Source organism: Chenopodium album, chromosome 25, assembly GCF_948465745.1.
Source record: "Chenopodium album chromosome 25, dcCheAlbu1.1, whole genome shotgun sequence".
In the NCBI taxonomy this organism is placed as follows: domain Eukaryota; kingdom Viridiplantae; phylum Streptophyta; class Magnoliopsida; order Caryophyllales; family Amaranthaceae; genus Chenopodium; species Chenopodium album.
In genome coordinates, this window is record NC_137858.1 from 10,625,145 (window position 1) to 10,645,205 (window position 20,061).

Consider the following 20,061-nt stretch of genomic DNA (forward strand, 5'->3'; position numbering starts at 1 on the left):
AAGTAAATAACTTTGCCTAAATTCAACCTCACTAATGTGAATGGACTTAAGAATCTAAAAATGAAAATATTAAGTCAAATTAAACATCAATTATACTAATTTATGCGTAATTTTGTCATATATTGCTAACTTAATTTTAATTTGTAAAATGTATCAATTATCCTTTTACAAAGTATATGTAATAAAAGTTTTTTATCATACTCGTACGGAGGATAATACAAAGACCGCATAAAATTATGAGTAATACTTAGGAAAACGAGAGTGTTATCACTTATATGTCAAATGTACAAGAAACTAATCAAGCACAACATCAGCCAACCTAATCAATCACACAAAAATTGCACATCAAAAGGCACTATTCTTGACAAATTAAGTGAAACAATGAGGAAGTTGGTGGTCAAAAAATACACAAAATTCTGTCGTTTTAGTATAAACCCCATAATTTATCTGCCGGCACCGACTAAAGAAACCCTTCGTCATCACCTTAGCCCAAGCCCTCATTTTTGGGTTACATCGAGTGGTCCAAATTACTCTAATTAACTAATGAACGACCCTACTTCACTACACCACTTTTCGTTAATTATTTGATTAATTAGCTGATTAATTAATAATTTTTACTTTAATTCAAAAATATTTTGCATGAAAAAAATTATAAAGATAAAGAAAAAAATAATGAAAAGGAAAATGCATGAATCCATTTGGTGAATATGGGATTAAAAAAAAGTTAGCTAAAAATCAAAGCTAAATTATTGAGCTACCTTAATTATTGGATTAAAGTTTCTTGTTGGTAGGATTACTTATCGTATTACTGATAATAGTCTACTGTTTAATTAATTTTACACCTGTTACAATTTTATTATAGAATAATTCACCTGATTAATAAGTTTGTAATATTAAAGTTAGTAATCAAACTACTTGAAAATGGGTTGAATTAATTAATTATGTTCTTTGAGATTAGGTAAGTTTTATGTTTCTTTCACTATTTGCAGTTATGTTTTGACTATGATTGACGGGGTCTAAAACATGATGGTACAATAATTACTAACAAGGGATAATTCATAGTAATTCATAACACAATATGAAGGAGTTTTTGACTAGTTACATTCAAAGAGGTATGTTTGTCTCACCATACATTTTAATTTGCTAGTTTAATGTTAGGACACTATCAATTCGAGACTAATTATACCTTACAAACATGCGTGCAAAGTGTGATCTAAATTTCATTTTTTCAACATGAATCATACGTCAATTGTTTTTCAATAAGTTTTAACTGATTAACGTCATTATACATAATTTATATTTATCTCAAGCGTGAAATCATATTAGGTTGTTGATGATGCCACATAATTACGTGTTTGGATCTATGGAGTTAAGCTATGGACAATAAGTCAATAAGAGTGTATTATAAACCAAATTAAGCACTCCATAAAACAAAGGAAACAGTGGATAATAAGTATACTAAAAGTAAACAAAGGCACACTTGGGGTAGTTTAGCACATATAGTAACAGCAATTTCTTAATAATTGTTTAAGCATTGCTAATCTTTCAACAAACCCAAAAATATAATTATATTTTTGTTTCTTTTTTTAAAAAAAATTAGTGGCCATTTTTTTTTTTTTTTTAATAAGAATCTTCCTCTTTCTCCCCTGAAATTAGGTAATAAAGTGGGTTCCTTGATTGCCACTCCAAATTGAAGTGCAGAATTCCTTAAGGCTATACATATAAGCCCCCCTTTTCCACTATCCTATAGGATAATCTTCAAAAACAATGCCCTTCTTCTTCAAGTCATCTCTTTAATCATATATTTTTCTCTCCTACCTTCCTATTTCATTAAATAACTGTTTCATTCACATTTTTTTTTCTTACATCAGTCCTTCAGAAAAATGGCTACTTACATGGTTGAGTCGTCGTCTGACAGTGGCTGTGGCTTCATAGGCGGCTTCTTTCAACGTCGTAGTCTTTGCTCTAGGAGGTCCTCGGTCCGTTCTCTGCCTTCGACAACAAATAGTAAGAATGCAACTGAGAAGAAAAGTCAGGGTAAGCCTGCTGAGGCTTCTCCTGCTGCTGCTGCTGTTAAATGCAGACCTGAAAAAGTTGTGACAGAAAGATCAGTTGCTCCAACTGTGAAGTCTAATGTGGCAAGTCCGAGGGGTTCGATTTCACATAATCATAATCAAAGTAGAAGACTTTCTGATGCTGCTAGAATTTCCACAACATCATCTTCCTCCTCTTCTGCTAACAGAATTCAGGAACGACAGTCGTCAGGTGATCAAAGTGAGGCTGGAACTCCACGAGCTCCTTCAGGGAACATACTGCAGTTGGCTCAAATCAATAGCCTGAAACAGAAGTGTGTTACTCCTAACAGTAACACCATTGTCAATAAGACTTTGGAAATTAATAATGTTACTATGGGAAATATACTAAGGAGAAACAGTACTGATGAAACGCGATTTCAGAGCTCACTGAGTAAATTGGATCCTGAGGAGTTAAAATCCTTGGGAAATGACAAGTATAAGCAGGGTAAATACGAGGAAGCTTTGGTGTTATATGATCAAGCAATAGCGATTGATTCTAGTGTAGCAGCCTATCGAAGTAACAAAAGTGCTGCCTTGACAGCCCTTGGCAGGCTCCTAGAGGCAGTTTTCGAGTGCAGGGAAGCTGTCAGAATCGATCCTTCTTATCAACGAGCTCATCATCGTCTTGCAGGGCTTTACATAAGGTATTAATTATTTAATTGCATAGTTTAGCACGAAATGAAAAATGTCACCTCATTTCTTTATAGAAGGCACAGGGTGATTCCCCTGCTTATTTTATTGGTCCCTCCTATACAGCAAAGTCACTTGTGTCTTATCATACACGCGTTTTACATAAGAATTTCTCTTTTCACTGGTTTGTCTCTCTGTCTGAGTTGATAATGACTTGTTTTGTTATGTAAGACTTGGGTATGCAGAAGAAGCTGTCCAACATTTCAGTCTATCAGGAAGCATAGCGAGTATTGCTGATATAACTCAAGCCAAAGCTCTCGGAAAATGCATCAGTATGTGTAATGAAGCTAAGGAGCTTAAGGACTGGGGAAATTTGCTAAGACAGACTCATGATGCATTAGCTATCGGTGCCAATTCTTCGTTACAGGTACCCTAAATCAATCAAACATCTCACAATTGTCAATTTTTTCAAACAAACTCTCTAGTTAAGGGGTTCTGACATTTCCTTTTTTTTATCCAAATTGTTTTCCTGATTTCTGACAACAAGATCTACGCGCTTCAAAGCCAAGCCTTGCTGAATCTCTTCAGGCACGACGAAGCCTATGCAGCTTTTAACAGGGCACCTTCTTTTGACATGGATTTTTATACTCGGTTATTTGGTGAAACAAAGACCACTTTCCTATACTTAATCAAAGCACAGATTTACATGTCAATAGGCAGGTCAGTGGAGTAACATTAGTTCTATTTCATAATAAAGTACAAGGAGGTCAAAAATGCTAAAGAATATTAATTTTTTGTTTGGATCAGGTTTGAAGACGCGATAACAGCAGCTCAAACAGCAGCACAACTCAATCCAAACGACAAGGAAGCAAGGAAAATGGTGATAAGAACACGGTCTGTGGCAGTAGCGAGGTCAAAGGGAAATAAGCTCTTCAAGGAGTTAAAGTTACAAGAGGCTTGCAGCATATATAGTGAAGGACTAGAGTATGATCCTTACAACTCAGTGCTTCTATGTAATAGAGCAGCTTGTCGGTCTAAGTTAGGCCAATTTGAGAAAGCAATGGAAGACTGTACTCTGGCACTGAACCTGCAGCCTTCTTACAGCAAGGCTAGGCTACGACGAGCACATTGTAATGCTAAGATGGAAAGATGGGAAGCTTCGATACAAGATTATGAAATTTTGATCAGGGAAAAGCCCGGGGATGAGGAAGTAGGCCGAGCATTGTTTGAGGCTAAGGTTCAACTCAAAAAACAACGCGGTGAAGATGTCAAGGACATGAAATTCGGGTCTGATGTAGTTTTAGTGTCTAGCATTGAGTGTTTCAGACACTTGATCACTTCTCCAGGTGACTATATAACATTACCTAAACTCCAAAACATTATACACTCGATTTAGTAATCATGTACCTTTATCAAGTCCTAGATTTTCATGGTCTAAGGAGCATTATTCGTGTCACTTTTTACTTAACTAGATTACTGACTCGTGCACTCTGTATCGAAAATTGTAGGGATGTCAGTGGTGCTGTTCTGCAGCAAATCGACCCAGGAAAAGGCGGTGACACTCTTGGAACAAGTTTGTCCGAAATTCCCATCCATCAATTTCCTCAAGGTTTGTTTGCTTTAGCTAGCATTAATCAATATGTACATGTTTTTCAAACCATAGGCTATAATATATGGTCAATATGAATATATTTGTTTACATTCAAAGTAGAAAAAACATGCTTGAAAATGATGTGATGTGATAATTAATTTTGTAAACAGACTTCAACCGTACTTGATAAGCTAGCCAGGAAGGTATGTACTGTGTTTATTTAACTTGGAAGACTCTTTTGTCAAGGAATTTTGAGTCAACGCCTTGTCATATAACATATTCAAGGCTTGCATTTAAAGCAATCAAATATTGCACATTGTCTTAATTATATACGAAGGGAACAAAATATTATTCCTTATTTGGTAGGAGATGAATACTATATTTTTGTTTGTTGCAAGTACATTGTAATTAGATGAGCCAAATGGATTGGTCGGATCGATTTTGGTGTCTAATTTGGTTTGGGTCATATATGGATCATAGGTCGATTAGTTCGGGATTTGTCAATTTGGGTCCATTGGACTTACATTATTAACATGAATCAAATTATATGTTAAAGTCAGATCACTTTTGATCTAAGTAATCAGATACGAATCAGTTTTGTCACGTCTTATCGAAAGAGTTTTAAATTACATTATTTATGAAATACCAATCAACATTAGTCCTACTTATGCTTAGGTCATGTCACTTTTATACAAGTAATCATATACGAGTCAGTTTTGTCACACCTATCTACCTTAACATGTAAGTTTTAAATTGCGACTTATCCTCGAGTTCTTACAAATATGTACATGTACACACTCAGGTGGAAGTGGAAGATCACCCGTACTTGGTAAAGTCAGAGGAAGTAACAAACATTCCTGCCTTCAAAATCTACAAGAATGGAACAAGAGTCAGAGACATACCAGGAAACAACCTTGAACTACTACAGAGTTCAGTTAAATTGTACAGCAGTTGAAGATAAATCAGACAAATTACAAGACAAGAAAACAAACAGCAACAAAAAAATAATCAAAAATGGGGCGGCTGATTATTGATAGCTAAGATTATTATTAGCCCCCACCTGAACAGTACTACTGCCGCTTCAATCAATTCAAAGAAGATACTCAATCATATTATTACCGACATTCTTTATGGATTATAAAAAATGCAGCATTGTAGGAAGGGAAGAACCCTACATGTTTGATTTTGGCAAAAGATTTTGGCAAAATCTGTATGAGACGAGCTTACAATAATTTATTGTAAAATCGGAGTGGTTATTATTTATTTAAAGAGTGATTTCCTTTTTTTTTTTTTTAAGGATGGTTTTTATTAAATATTTTATTTACTAGTAACCTATCTTACCCAAGACTTGTTGCTAGACGAAAAGTGTACTACTATTGTTTTGGTAACAAAATCCATAGAGGATAAGAGAGTGTCGAATTGGGACATGTAAGTAAGAAAAGTGTAGAGAAAGTCCTCGAAATTTATTTTTTGTAAAAAACGTGGCTGATCACTAGTAAGTGAGGTTTGTGTAAGAAAAAGCTTACCAATATAGAATATTGAAAACAAAAACTAATAAAATGAATGATATAAAATAACAAGCATAATTAACAAATTAGGACGGATTGACGCATAAGACATAACCAACAAAAAAGAACAAAGTTAGCATGAAGAATCGACACCAAATCCAGGTGTTACTATGCTAAAGAAAGAGGACAAAATTAAGTTTAGAGGAAAATTAGTGTTTAGGGAATTGTTATTTTAATTTGGTGGTCGGGGTTGCTTCTACTTTTCTTTTTTCCTACTTTTAACTGAAAATATAGCATATGAATTATTGATTTGGTAAGGGTTTTGATAGATTTGTTTAGAGTAACTATGGTATTTAACTACTAATTAAATCTTAAAGCACTTGTGTAGTGGGTTAGTTTTTCTTGTTAAAGCATGGATTATACTATTTTTTTTTTAATTGATAGCTCTTTAAAACAATTCTAAGGGTGTATCTGGACAAAATGCCAAATTATAATTGATTAATCAAGAGATTTGTTTATCAATGTATTCATTGATCTATATATTTTTGCTTCATAAAGGAGAACCAGTTCCCTTATTATATACTTCCTCTATGACCCACAATTTTTGTACTTCTATTAATCTTGATATGTTTTGTTTTATTGGCGTTCTTAATTGTAATTTATACATCCAGTTTGAAGTTATTGGGATAGAGTTTAATTCATATTGAATCATATATATAGTAGACTTGATTGAGACATTATGCAAGTTGATTAGGATTGTTTGTTGTCAATTAAATAATTCACACTAGCTATTGGTTCAATTTAAAATCGGTTAATTTTAGATTGGGTCAAATTAGGGTATTTATACAGAACTGTTTGAAACTTTGTAAATGCATATGTTGTATTTATTTCATCATTTGATAAATATGCTACTCCCTCCGTTACGATTTACTCGCAACAATTACTAAAAATAGCCGTTACACATTACTTGCAACAAACTTATTTATTTCCTTTTATGGTAAGTTTTTTTGTGTGATTTTACAACATTACCCTTACTTTTTTTCCTAAACACCCTAATTAAACTTCTGATTTTATGTTAATAACTTAAACTCTAACATTAATTAACTTAAACATTTCTACCAAAATCATTCTCCTTCCATCTAAATTCATCATCCCCTTAATTGACAACCACCACCACCACCACTACCACCGCAACTCCACTCCATATACCCAGAAATTTCTCTCTCTGTTCATTGATCTCCACCGCAACCATGGCGATCGTTATTGTTGCCGGAACTCGCTGTCCATATCCTCTTGGTTTTCGTCACCTCTGTTTTCTCTCTCTTCCTTTTCTTGCTAACTTTCCAGATCTGATGTATATGGTTTGTGGTTCGTGCTGGGAACTGGGTCGAAATCGGGGTTGGGGGCTAAATCGTGGGTGGGGCTAGGTCAAATTTGTGGTTTTGGGTCGAAATCGGGGTGGATCTAGGTTCGTGGGTTCTGGGTCGTGGTTCTGGGTTCGTGGGAATTGGGTTTCGGGGTGGGTGGTGGTGGGTTGCGAGTCTGGGTTCGTGGTGGTGGGTTTCGGGGTTGTTGGTCTGGGGTAGGTTATGGGTTTCGGGGTGGGTGGTGGTGGGTTGTAGTAGGTTCGGGGTTGAAGGTCTGGGTTCAGGGGTGGTGGTGATGGGTTCGTGGGTGGTGCGTTTCGGGGTGGAGGTTGGTGGGTTCTGGGTCTGGGTCCGTGGTGGTGGGTTTCGGGGTGGGTGGTGGTGTGTTTTGAGGTTGTGGGCTGGGTTCGCAGGTGGTGGTGGTGGGTTTCGGGGTGGGTGGTGGTGTGTTTCGAGGTTGTGGGATGGGTTCGCAGGTGGTGGTGGTGGGTTTCGGGATTGTGGGCTGGGTTCGCAGGTGGTGGTGCTGGGCTCGTTGGTGGGACGCTGGGTGGTGGTGCTGGGCTCGTTGGTGGGACGCTGGGTGGTGGTGCGCTGGTTGGTGCTGGGCTCCGTTCGTGGTGCTTGGTGTTAAGTTTTTTTTTTTTAGATTGGATTAATATTAAGCACATTCCTTATTTTCCAATAATCACACTTAGGAAATTTTGCCTAGGAGTCCGCAATTGACCCCTTTGTTGCGAGTAAATCGTAACGGAGGGAGTATTTATTTATTTAATGTGTAAAGAGTCATAAAAGACAAATAATGTTAGCCAAATTTGATCTCATGTCTTAATTATCATCCCAAAATAAGCTAGTCGGCATTCGTTGAAAATGGGTACTCGTATTATTGTACTTGTAGTAGGGGGGTAAATTGGAAAAAATGGCACATTGTGACAGAATTTTAAAAGTGAATTAATGTGTGACTCGGGCGTTGCCGCGAGATGTTATTTTGACTTAATTTTTATAATAAAGTATTTAAATTCTTCAGCATTAATTATTTGGAATATAATTTTGAATATCATAAATTATTTATTTCTAGTTGAGATGTGTGGTATTCATTCCATGAGATTAGGGGTTCAAACCTCTTTCTAAACATTTTTTAGTTAACATTGCCATGGTTTATTGAGTGGTGGCGTGGCACAATGGTATGGGTTATCGAGTGGTGATGTGGCTCACGTGGCACATAAAAGTTTTTAGGGGCGCTTTTTAATATTTAACTAGTGTGTAGACGATGTCCTGAATTGCTAGTTTGTACTTTGTACTTCTTAAATTTGATAATTATTTTCAACTGTTTGTATAGCTAGTGTGTGATCTGGGCGTTGTCTCGGATGTTAAAGTTTTTTTTTTACCTCATATGTATTTATTTTCTAATTTTGTGAAGAATAAATAAATTAAATAACCTTTAATTTGAAAGGAATATATCCTATTAATTATGTGAAATTTAAAACACTAATAAAAGTTGGTCGAAATGGTAAGTGTATAACTTTTATTTGTTGGAGGCTGTTGTAAGCTTATGTGTCGCATGTACTTTGAATAGTGACATGGTGTCATATACGTTAAGAGTGCCAAGCGACACCGTTCCTTTAAAAGGAACGTCTTTTAATATATAGCATAGATAGGTGTTATTATAAGTCCAAAGTTTAACAAAGGTTTCTCTGGTTCGCTTGTTAGGATAAATGAGTTTTAAAAAGAAAAGTCAAGGGAGTACGAGTGATAAATAAAAGCATTCATAACCATTAATAATAAATGCACTTGGATTATTATTGCAAATATAGAAAGCTAGGGAGCATCACCCTCCTTTTCAATTGGTTACAAACTCAAGATCAACATGAGTAGTACGTACATCCTAGAGGGGAGCTTCACCATTTATTCACGTATGTGTGTCACGTAGACACAGCATACATAGCATATAACACGAGAATACAAGATACATAACAAGTAGAGCGAAATTGTAACAAGCTGGCCTGGCTCAAGTGATGTGAGCCTAGCTAGCTAATTATAGAACTTTGCAACTGCATAGTTACCGGTAATCTCGGCCACAACCCTGGCTCCATAAATTGGGTCAGTGATATCAGCTTTGCTTTCTGAATGCCGGTCCAGTTTGACTTCAACTACGTTCCAATCAACTGGACCTATTGGCCCACTTTCAACATAGATCTGTACAATAACATTTAAAGTCACTTCAATATTTTTAGAGTACAAAAATATAAATGCAACTTTAATACGGAGTAACATGTTATGATACATTACCTTGCCCGTTGGGCCATGAACAGCAACAATGTATTTACGATCACTGACCAGATCGCCTTCAGCATAGACGATTCCCCACTTGACGCCTTCGGGAAGAGTCCCGACCTGGCGCATTGCAACACCAGTATTAACTGGGAGGCCAGGGAAGCTATTAGAAACTGAACGCCCCTGCCAAAAATGAGTCTCCACCACATTCACACGACGTCTGCTAAAGTTTTTGACGTCAGTTGTCATTCGATATACATTACCGGCAACACGAGTTTGTGTATCAGCATATTCCTTGGCCTTAGCTTCCATATCGATTTCCACATCCTCCACAGAAACTACTTCTTCTGGTGTGACATCCATATCAGCCATGATTTCTTCGTCCTTCTCTTAATTTAGCCTATAAAATAGTGTACGTACTTAGCTAAATAAATCAAGTTACTAACTAGTAATTAGCAAGATTCGAACTAACCTATCATACATATGCCCACAATCTTAATCATTAGGCCAACACTTCATTGATAAACCAACTCTTGCTACTAACGGGATATCTAATATTCAACTATTAAAGGAGGTCTTAAACATAAACATATACTACTCTTTATCATGTAGCTTTCATACATAATTTTAATAATAACATAATTTAAAAAAAAAAAAAAAAAAAAGTTTTTTTTTCTTCTTTGTTAAACATATTTAGTAGTAAAACCTATACGAGTGAAGAATGTCACAACGACACGTAAAATAATGTAATACTGAGCACTACAAGTCATCACTTATATAATAATTAATATAACAAGTTATTTCTAAATAAATAAAAATCTCAGTTACATAATATAATGCTCCGTACTTGGTATAGTCTTGATCATGGTGGAAATTTATCAAGTGTGGTTGATTAAAATCGTTACAAGTGGTGAACTGGTGAAGAATAGTTTCCAAGTTCATAACTTCACTACAAATTTTTACAAAATGAGAGATTATTATATTACCTTGCTTAACACAATTATACAAAATAGCTTCTGAAAGAAGAGGGAAATAATATTGAAGTGAGAGAGAGAGGATTACCTGAAAACAAATATTCTTAATTGAGTTACGTTGTATTGTTGGGAAGTATGGAGTAGGAGAACTTTGATTGGTTATTTATAGGCAAGGTGAGGTAAAGGGTTTTTTTAAAAAAATTTTATTTTATTTTTTAAAATTATTTTTTTTAATAAAAAAATTGATATAGAAATAAATAGCTAAATAAATCTCAATTGCTTTTGAGTGGATACATTAATTTAAGGGCTCGTTTACTGAACTGATTGGAGCTAAACTGAACTGATTGGAGCTGAACTGAACTGAACTGAGCTGAAATGAATATTTTATGAGAGAGAGAAATTAGGAGCTGAACTAAACTGAACTGATTGGAGCTGAACTGAACTGAACTGGACTGATTGGAACTGAACTGAACTGAAATTAAGTAAATGTAAGGGCCTGTTCTCTTACGTTGAAATCCATTTCAGCTCAGTTCAGTTCAGTTCAGCTCAATTCAGTTCAGTTCAGCTCCTAATTTCCTTCTCTTATAAAATATTCAGTTCAGTTCAGCTCAGCTCAGTTCAGTTCAGTTCAGTTCAGTCAATAAGAACATGACCTAAGTTGATCAATCCAACCCGTTTATTGAAATTGCCTTTGTCCTTTCAAAAATCAAAGAAATTTTTTGTTAAAAAAAAAAAGACCATGTTTTTTTAGTTACTTATCCTTTCGTACATATAATACTATACTTGGACTTATCTCTCCTTCTGTCATATTCAATTTTAATTCTTAACTCTTAATCACCCAAAAAAAAAAAAAAAAAAAAACGACGTCCGTAACTTTTGTTGTATCCTAGCTTTCTTTCTCTCAATAGGTATTAATCGATAGCAAGCAATTTGGTACGGACGCACTATATTGGTAGAATGGTAAGCATCAAGTTGAGCAATAATGGATGTTGAAGACAACCCAAATTCGAATTGTATTGATAAATGTCATATATAAACACATGTATAATATTATAACCATTTGGACATTTCTCAAGTCATATTAAAGATGGCCTAATTGACACGTAAATGATCCTAGTACGATTTGTTGTCATGGTCATGGGATGGGAAAATTATTCATTTTATCTTGTTGAGTTGTTGTTTAGCCTTTTTTTTTTCTTTTTCTTTTTTTTTTTAAATAGATTATATGTCTTATTGTATAGCGTTGTATATTTATAGAATTAGAGTACTCTTACTCGTGAGAAGAAATTTCCTCATAAGCATTTTTATTTTTTGCCCACGAGGAAATTTGGATTTCCTCGCTTCATCATAAGGAAAATTGGAATGTGATTCATAGTGCACTATACTGGACCACCCATAAATTAGACCCAAATATATTACTCGTATTGTAAAAAATTTCAAAAATATATATATTTTTATAAAATAGTATAGTGCACCCCAGCACCCGGGTGCACACCCACAAAGAACATTAGACATTTTAAAGAACATGGTTAAAAAAAAAACATACTAGTGTTTGAAAAAGAACATGCATATCTATACTATATATTAAAAGGCGTTTCTAAAAACGTCGATGTGCCACGTAGTCTCATGAGGATCGAACCCTCAACCTCTTACAACAAGAGTAACCATTACACCATCTAAGCCAATTTTCAAGAATGATATCAACATGTAAAAAAAATTATATAAGTGCAAACCAAAAGATTTAATTAAAATAAAATATACTAAAAAAAACTCAATTTTAGTTTGACAATGATAATTACAATTTTAAAAAGCCTTTTAAAAAATTTATTGATTGCATGTCAACAACAGTAGCAACCGGGGCAACGCCCGGGCTACTCACTAGTTAGTGTTTGAAAAAGAACATATTTGTGTTTGACAAAGAACATACTTATATATGTTTGATAATATGTTCGTATATATACTTATGTTCTTTTTTTTTCATTAACAATATTTTATCAACAATTTTGTAACCCGCTTATATTTTTTTTATTAGAATATGATCAAATTCTGGAATAAACACAAGAATCCAGCTTGATAGAATACTTATATTGCACACGCACGCATCATGTGCGTCTCTTAGCTTGAGAATATAAAACGAAAACCAATGCATTTATTTTCCATTTTTGCCACAATATTAACAACTTATGTTAATATGTGATATTAATGGGGATAGCCTAAAAAAAACGGAGAAGGAATTATAGATAAAGTTTTGATGTAAAGTTGGGGAAAATCTTAGGGCATGTTCTCATTCGTTGAAATTCAGTTCAGTTCAGTTTAGTTCAGTTCAACTCTTAATTTCATTCTCCTATAAAATATTCATTTTAGTTCAGTTCATTTCAGCTTCTAATTTCCTTCTCTTATAAAATATTCATTTCAGTTCAGCTCCTAATTTCTTTTCTCTTATAAAGTATTCATTTCAGTTCGGCTCAGTTCAGTTCAGTTCAGCTCCTAATTTCCTTCTCTTATAAAATATTCATTTCAGTTCAGTTCAGTTCAGCTCCTAATTTCCTTCTCTTATAAAATATTCATTTCAGTTCAGTCTAATTCAATTTAGTTTAGTTCAGCTGAATTCAGTCAATGAAAACAGGCCCGTAGTCCGTATTCAGTAACATAATTGAACTACACAGCCGAAATGCATTTAAGGTTTAGGCCCAATAGATATATAAGGGAAAAGCAACACTCATCATGGTAGTAGTCTGGCCCAACTCCATTATGGCCTTAGCTGATAAATATAATAGACCTTTCGAAAGACCATATCCATATGCAGTCTTCTAGTTATCCATATTCCTTAATGGGCTTTGGGGAAATTTCTCTAAAATTTTCAAATTTTTTTCGGCTATGTTCCTTCACATTGAGGTGATCGCTACACATCATATTATATCATATAACTATTATATAAAACTAAATTTTAGTCATGTCATGAAACAACGACACTTGTCATTCCAACTTTTTGTCAAGTGTTGCGCCATGTAGGCGAGAAAACAGCTTGAGTACGACACCTATGCTGTTAGATAAGTAAGGCCCTGTTCACTTCACCTTAAAAAAATAATATTAAGTAAAAATAATTTCAGTTAGTAAAATAAGTTCAGTTCTGTAAAATTAATTTCAGTTCAGTAAAAATAATTTCAGTTCAGTAAAAATAAGTTCAGTTTAGTAAAATTCAGTTTTCTTAAAAAAGAATTATAATAGAAAATCTATAAAAATAATTTCAGTTCAGCAAAAATAATTTAAGTTCAGTAAAAATAATTTAAGTTCAGCAAAAATAATTTCAGTTCAGTAAAAATAATTTCAGTTCAGCAAAATTAAGGTGAAGAGAACAAGGCCTAAATTTAAGATAGAATTTTCAAGATAAGAAATTTGTTTTAGAGTTTTTTTTATGATGAAATTCTAATATTCAATATGTATAAAATATATTATAACTTCTAAAAAAGTATCTTATATATGTTATTTTTACATCATAAAATTCGTTTTAAAAAGTTGTACATTTATGATATATTTTAATCAACTAATATGAGACATTGAAATTTCACATTTTAGCTTTTATTGTTCGTCATGTAGACAACTGATAAGAATTAGTATGAAATATGGTGGGTTTGAGTGAAGACCATATGATAAAAGAGGGATTCTACCATTGTGGCATAGAGGTATTTTGGTCATTTTTTTAGCAAATTTAAATTTCAATGGCATATTTTGTGACCACTAAAAATATAAATTTGAATGGAACTAATTTGATATGATACTACCACTAAGACTTCAATGGTATTATATGTGGTTGTAATGGTACACAAAATATAATGTTGAAATTTAAAATTTCGTAGATAACGAATCATATACCTTAGCTAGTATGTATGTATGAGCATCATACATACCGGTTAGGCGGTTACATACAAAGTGTGTAAGACTTCCTCATATTTAAACGGAGTAAAATGTCAAAAAAAGAAGTGTAACACTTAAAAAAAACTGCTCTAAAAAAAAGTACGTTTATCATTTATTTAAAGGTAGTGTTAAGGGGAAAAAACATTACATATGTATAAAGTATTTTTCGCTAACCCAAACTCTTTCCTAAAATCACTCATATCTTAATGAGCAATAGTACTATATTTTTTTTTATTACTATTTATTAGTATGATTGTCAAGTGATTTTCATGAGTAAAAATTCTAATAACATAGAAGTATTTTAAATGAAAAGTTTTATCTAACCTTAAAATTCAATAAACTACCTAGGTATCGCACGGGGCACAAAACTAGTACAAGTGTATTCACATTTTTTATTATCTTCTCTTATATACTCTTTTAGACTTTTAGGTAGGTGTTAGTTTATGTGATTTCAACCTCATATCCTGAAATTTCTTAGATAGTGTGAGAGCTGTGTGTAGAGCTTAAGAAACGGATCAACGAGTGTCCACCCCGGTTGCGCCGAATCATCATTTTCAAGTCAATGGTTCCTCATTGCCACGACATTCCAAACTCCGGACATTGTCGCTTCAAAGTTTCGAACATGTAACCTTTAAATTTAAAAATTACAATTAAAACTTAGCTTTTATTATGTTCGATTTGTTACAGACAAATTAAAAAACTAATAAATTCACACAAGATAAGTTTGACTAATTTATTATTGAGAGATTTACATCCTAACATGATCTATTAACTCTCATTCTACTCTCGATTTACTTTTAGCTTTATATGACTTGTAAATTTTTTTTAAGTGACGCCATTCAAGTTAATAGAAGTAATAATATTGAAAGTACCACAATTTGACCCTACTTAGTGGAAAAAGCCTATCTTGGATGTGGGATATATCATATCATACAACTTTGATGTGAACAACGTAACAAACCAAGTGTATACAGTGCAACACAAATTAAAACAATCAATCGTTGGCAATGCAAAAAGATTAAATCAAAAACATTAACAAAGCCTTAAAAGCAGGAGATATATAATAAGATAGGATGTTGCCATAATCATTATCAATAATTAAGCCACCAAATTTCCCTACTTTGACCCCTCTTATAATTCTAATTTAATGCTTCATTGAGCTGGAAATTGTTTAAAAATATAAAGGGAAAAAAAAAGAAGTAAAGTTTCAATTGATGAAAAGTGTGAACATGAAGCAACAATCGCACTTACTTTGCATATGCCAAAAGTAGAAGTTTGGGCCTCATCTATTAGCCTGTCTTTTATTTTCTCTTTCTTTAAAAAGTTAACATTTGATCATATGAAACCTTTGATGTATTTACTACTCAGTACTTGTAAAACAATGAGAGTTTGCCAGACTTGCCATCATAAGTGGCATGAGGATGAATGAATGATTTTATACCATTTTGCAAAAACATGTGAATCAAAATGTGAAATGGGTGGTCTATGTTTGTTGATTTACCACTTTATTTTGCTATCGTAAACATGAAGTTTCGATTTTAGAAACCGGTATGTTATCATCACAAAGGAAAGTTTGTACAAACCCGGCTTCAGTGGGAGCAATCGGCCTGATTCATTGTTTTGAATGATTAATAATAAATTGTTACGAAAGTAATGCTAATATGTCAATGAAATAATGAGTTTTCAACGGCAGTTCCATTTACTCGTATAATTTTAAGTATATTGAGTCGGGATCTCCATATACTATGTCTAATAAAATGAAAAAAGTTTTAGAAAAAAACTATTTTGATCTTTATAATTTATTATACTAAATAGGAACACAAGATAGGAAAACATAAGCAAAAATGCATAATTATAGTGGATATACCATCATATATTGCTCTGTTCCAGTTGGTACTTTGAGATATTTCCAACTTACAAAGAAATCAGTAACTGTACAAGATCTTATAATACAATACAAATCCCACAAAAAAAAAGAAAAAGAAAAAGAAGAAGAAAAAAAAAACACTATAAAACAAACAAAAAAAATTAAAAAAAAGCTTTGGTAAATTGAGATTTTACAACCCTCAAGTAAAAATAAAAATAAAATCCCACAAATTTTCTTATTTTTATTAGTAGTAAAAATTATTTTACTCAAAAAAAAAAAAAAAAAAAAAAAAAAAAAAAAAAAAAAAAAAACAGAGGACTGAAGATCACCTTCTCCAACTTCTACTCCTGGAAAAAGGATCTTTGAATCCACCAACAACCCAAGTTTCCTGAGAAATTTCTGTTGACAAATTATAAAATTCTGCATCACATTTCATCAAAATTGCCAAACTTTCTCTTTTCTTTTTCTTGTTCAAATTTTCCTCTTCCTCTGTTTTCACTTCCTCTGTTTTTTCTTCCTCTTCTTTAGCTTCAATTTCTTTCTCCTCTAGCCAACTCTTAGCAGGAGCAGACCTACACCTCATTAGTAACAAAGCATTTGGCGGCGGCACGGCCGGAATACATTCATCATCATTCTCAATATTCTTCTCTTCTAACACTGATTTCTTACTATTTTTAGTAACATCTTTACCCTCATTTTCCTCTTGTAATACCATAAACCATTTAGAAAACACTGCCTTATTACTATTATTGGTAACAATGTTGTTTTCTTTATCATCCTCACCTATATCAAATTCGTCGTCTTCGAATGCTTGATCTTCTTCATCTTCATCTTCCTCATCATCTGAACTAATAATATCAGATTGAGGAAATGCTCCGAAACAACGGAAATCAAACCTTATATTCCTTAAACAAGTAAGAAAACTCATTACATCTTTCTTAAACCCAAACCCTTCAACCCATTTTGATTTCTTCTTGGTTTTCCCTCGATTATGAATTCTCTCAATTTCCTCCATTACAGATTGCCAATTCTTACAACCACTTGAGGAACTAGGCCTTACTTTAATCTGCCCTGCACAGGTGACTTTAGGCGAAGTCGGCTCCGCTATCTCCGGCCTCAATTGGTTGTTTTTAGCCCATACAAGAGGGCTGTTTGGGCCTCCGGAGGCGGCACTCGAAGTTCGAGTGTTGATCCTCTTGAGGTGGTGGTTGTGGTGGTGGCGTTTCGAGGGTTCGGAACCTCTAGCAGGGCTGCAAATGGGTTTAGGCATGAGTGTAAGATGGGTTCTTGAAGGAAAACATATTAAGAAATCTGCTGATTGTGTTGCACCTCCTAATAGTTTGTTTTCTCTTCCTTTGATCATTTTTGTTTTTCTTTTGGCAAAATTAGGATTTTATTTTCTCTCAAAATTCTTGTTGAAGTTGATGTTTTATAAGTAGGGTGAGTATAATTTTGCTTTTTTCCCTATATTATTAATTGTATATAGTATGTCATGCTATGTTGAACTTGAGTGTGTGTGTTTTGAAGGTGCCAAGGTGGTGTTTTTAAAAGGAGGGGTGGAGGGAACGGTTTGACAGCTATGAAAGGGTGATTTATTGACTTTGGATATAACCAACTTTTTAACTTGAAAAGAAGTTTAACTTCTACTATTGTGAAAAAACATTAACACATAGAAACTTGACTAATGACAAACAAATAAATACTTTTTCTGTCTCTTATTTTTTACTCCTCCCTATTTTAATAGAATGCCAAATGAACATATTATCACTTATAGATTAATGAGAATTCAAATTCAAATTTCCATGTTACTTTACATGTGTGTTTTTGTTTCCTATTTTTATTTCGTTTACTCATTTAGTTTTTATTTTTGGAAAATTGGCCTACCAACTATCAACTATCAACGGTATGTGCAAAATAATACGAACTCAACTATTTGCTATTAGCGGCACCAACTTTTATACTATATGTGCAAAATAGTACGCAAATCACCAAAACCGTATTTTGAGTAATATTCCGTCTATATTTATTACTATTATTTTATTAATTTTTTTTAAATACATATTGTATTTATAATTTTCTTTACAATCAAATTAATTATCCATGCCCCACCCCTTTGTTAGGTTTTATTTTTTAATTGTCAATATGTATTTAAATAATTTATTTTTAATATACATGTAGGTGATTATTTCTACTACTAGTCTACCACACAACAGTAAATAGGGGTTTTTTTTTATTTCATTAGTTTCAAAAATTGTTTTAAAAATCCATGAAATTCCCTACATTATTTTGGTTGGTGAATGTGGGAATGTGAGGAAAAAAAAAACCTAACAAAAGAGTGGGGCAGTATTAGTTAGGATTGTAAAGAAAATTGTTAGCATAATACTATGTATGTATTTTGAAAAGAAAACAGAAAATTAATATAAAAAATAATAATTAATTACAAAGATAGACGGAATATTCATCAAATACATTTTCGGAGATTGACGTACTATTTTGCACTGTTGAATCCCATTGTAGCCCACTTATGAGTGTCCCACATTGGAGAAAGAGGAGAGATGGTTTCACTTTATAAGGTAGAGGAGTACCTTCTACTATTGCCAATTGATTTTAGTATGGAAGCTCCAAAGCCTTGTTTGTGGACCTAACTCTCCTCCTCCTTGTTCGGGTTGCCCAGGCCCATTTCATATTCTTTCTAAATTTAACATGCACATATAGTAAAATAGGTGGTAATACTAATAGCAAATAATTGAGTTTATATTATTTTACACACACCGTTAATAGTTAATATTATTTTTAATCAATTTTCCTTCATTTTTTTCCAACAAAATGAATTATTTAATAAAATTTGGATAACGGGGTATTGTTTTCTTATTACTCTATAGTCCATACATGCTAACTTGAGATTGATAGGATAATTGGCATCTCGAAAGATAGCTACTCGTTGAATGAGCTAAGAGGGCATGTGATTTTAATATATGTGGGGTTATAACAAGAGAAACAACTTTTGCACTGTCTAGAAAGAATGGGGATATATAGATTATACAAATAATCTTTCTTGGCCTTTACTTTTAAGTTTTGAATATATTAAATAAGTAGAGGTATACAAGTAACAAATAACTAATGTAATTCCTACAAATATGCTTTATAAAAAAATGTAAAGTGTGTCAAAAGAGAAACGGAAGTTTAGTGCCCACGAGCATTGTTCATCTTCCAATCATGCTTTATTTATCTCTCTTCTTTATTTAATCACTCCCGCTTTGTGGTGTCAATCCCCAAAGCTTTGTCAACAACCACATAAAGTCTACTTTCAATTTTTTTTTTTTTAATGAAGTAAATTGATAGAGTATAAAACATATTCCTGAGCCTCAACCATCAATTTAAGTTTTTGGTTGAGTTAGTCCTCTAACATGGTATCAAGAGCCAGCGTGGGCCTCAACTATCAGTTTAAACTTTTGGTTGAGTTGGTCCTCTAACATAAATACAGAATAGGGTGTTTATAAGACGAGACAACTCACGAGCTATTTGAGTTCGATTCAGTTAGAACTCGATTCGAACTCGAGTTGCTCATTACTCGACTTGAAAGCTCATAAGAAGCTCGAACTCCTTCATATATTATTACTTTACAAAAATAAAAATATTTTGAGAACAAAACTTTTATTTGAATTAATAATAACAAAAAAAACATTATTTATGTACTCTTATCATCATATATATACTTCTCAAATGATAAAATTAAAGAGCATAATGAAGAGATACATTAAATAGTGATTTTACTTAGGCAAATCAAATTGCAAGCTACTCGAGATCGACTCAGTCAAAGCTCAACTCGGTCAAATTTGGTCAAAACTCGATTCGGTCAA

The 20,061-nt window shown here is 33.2% G+C and overlaps 3 protein-coding genes across 3 annotated transcripts; 1 reads left to right on the plus strand and 2 right to left on the minus strand.

Moving 5' to 3' along the window:
* The first annotated feature begins 1,705 nt into the window (after nt 1-1,705).
* Nucleotides 1,706-5,616, plus strand: LOC145615159 (TPR repeat-containing thioredoxin TTL1-like). The gene is made up of 6 exons (XM_081670230.1): nt 1,706-2,719; nt 2,937-3,132; nt 3,253-3,425; nt 3,513-4,051; nt 4,214-4,314; nt 5,099-5,616. Exons 1-6 carry the CDS (start codon nt 1,884-1,886, stop codon nt 5,249-5,251), a joined length of 1,998 nt encoding a protein of 665 aa, XP_081526356.1. The 5' UTR covers nt 1,706-1,883; the 3' UTR covers nt 5,252-5,616.
* A 3,330-nt stretch (nt 5,617-8,946) lies between these two features.
* LOC145614937 (uncharacterized) lies at nt 8,947-10,613 on the minus strand. Its single transcript, XM_081670014.1, has 3 exons — nt 10,508-10,613; nt 9,461-9,845; nt 8,947-9,367 (listed from the first exon to the last, which is right to left on the minus strand). Exons 2-3 carry the CDS (start codon nt 9,815-9,817, stop codon nt 9,203-9,205), a joined length of 522 nt encoding a protein of 173 aa, XP_081526140.1. The 5' UTR covers nt 9,818-9,845; nt 10,508-10,613; the 3' UTR covers nt 8,947-9,202.
* A 5,875-nt stretch (nt 10,614-16,488) lies between these two features.
* LOC145615241 (uncharacterized) lies at nt 16,489-17,737 on the minus strand. Its single transcript, XM_081670308.1, has one exon. The coding sequence runs from the start codon at nt 17,562-17,564 to the stop codon at nt 16,527-16,529; it is 1,038 nt and encodes a 345-aa protein (XP_081526434.1). The 5' UTR covers nt 17,565-17,737; the 3' UTR covers nt 16,489-16,526.
* Between the last annotated feature and the right edge of the window lie 2,324 nt (nt 17,738-20,061).

Coding starts and splice junctions, on each gene's coding strand:
- LOC145615159 (XM_081670230.1), top strand. CDS start 1,884: ATGGCTACTTACATGGTTGAGTCGTCGTCTGACAGTGGCTGTGGCTTC. Junction 3,133..3,252: donor GTGCCAATTCTTCGTTACAG/GTACCCTAAATC, acceptor TCTGACAACAAG/ATCTACGCGCTTCAAAGCCA. Junction 3,426..3,512: donor ATTTACATGTCAATAGGCAG/GTCAGTGGAGTA, acceptor TGTTTGGATCAG/GTTTGAAGACGCGATAACAG.
- LOC145614937 (XM_081670014.1), bottom strand. CDS start 9,817: ATGGCTGATATGGATGTCACACCAGAAGAAGTAGTTTCTGTGGAGGAT. Junction 9,368..9,460: donor TTCATGGCCCAACGGGCAAG/GTAATGTATCAT, acceptor GTTATTGTACAG/ATCTATGTTGAAAGTGGGCC.
- LOC145615241 (XM_081670308.1), bottom strand. CDS start 17,564: ATGATCAAAGGAAGAGAAAACAAACTATTAGGAGGTGCAACACAATCA.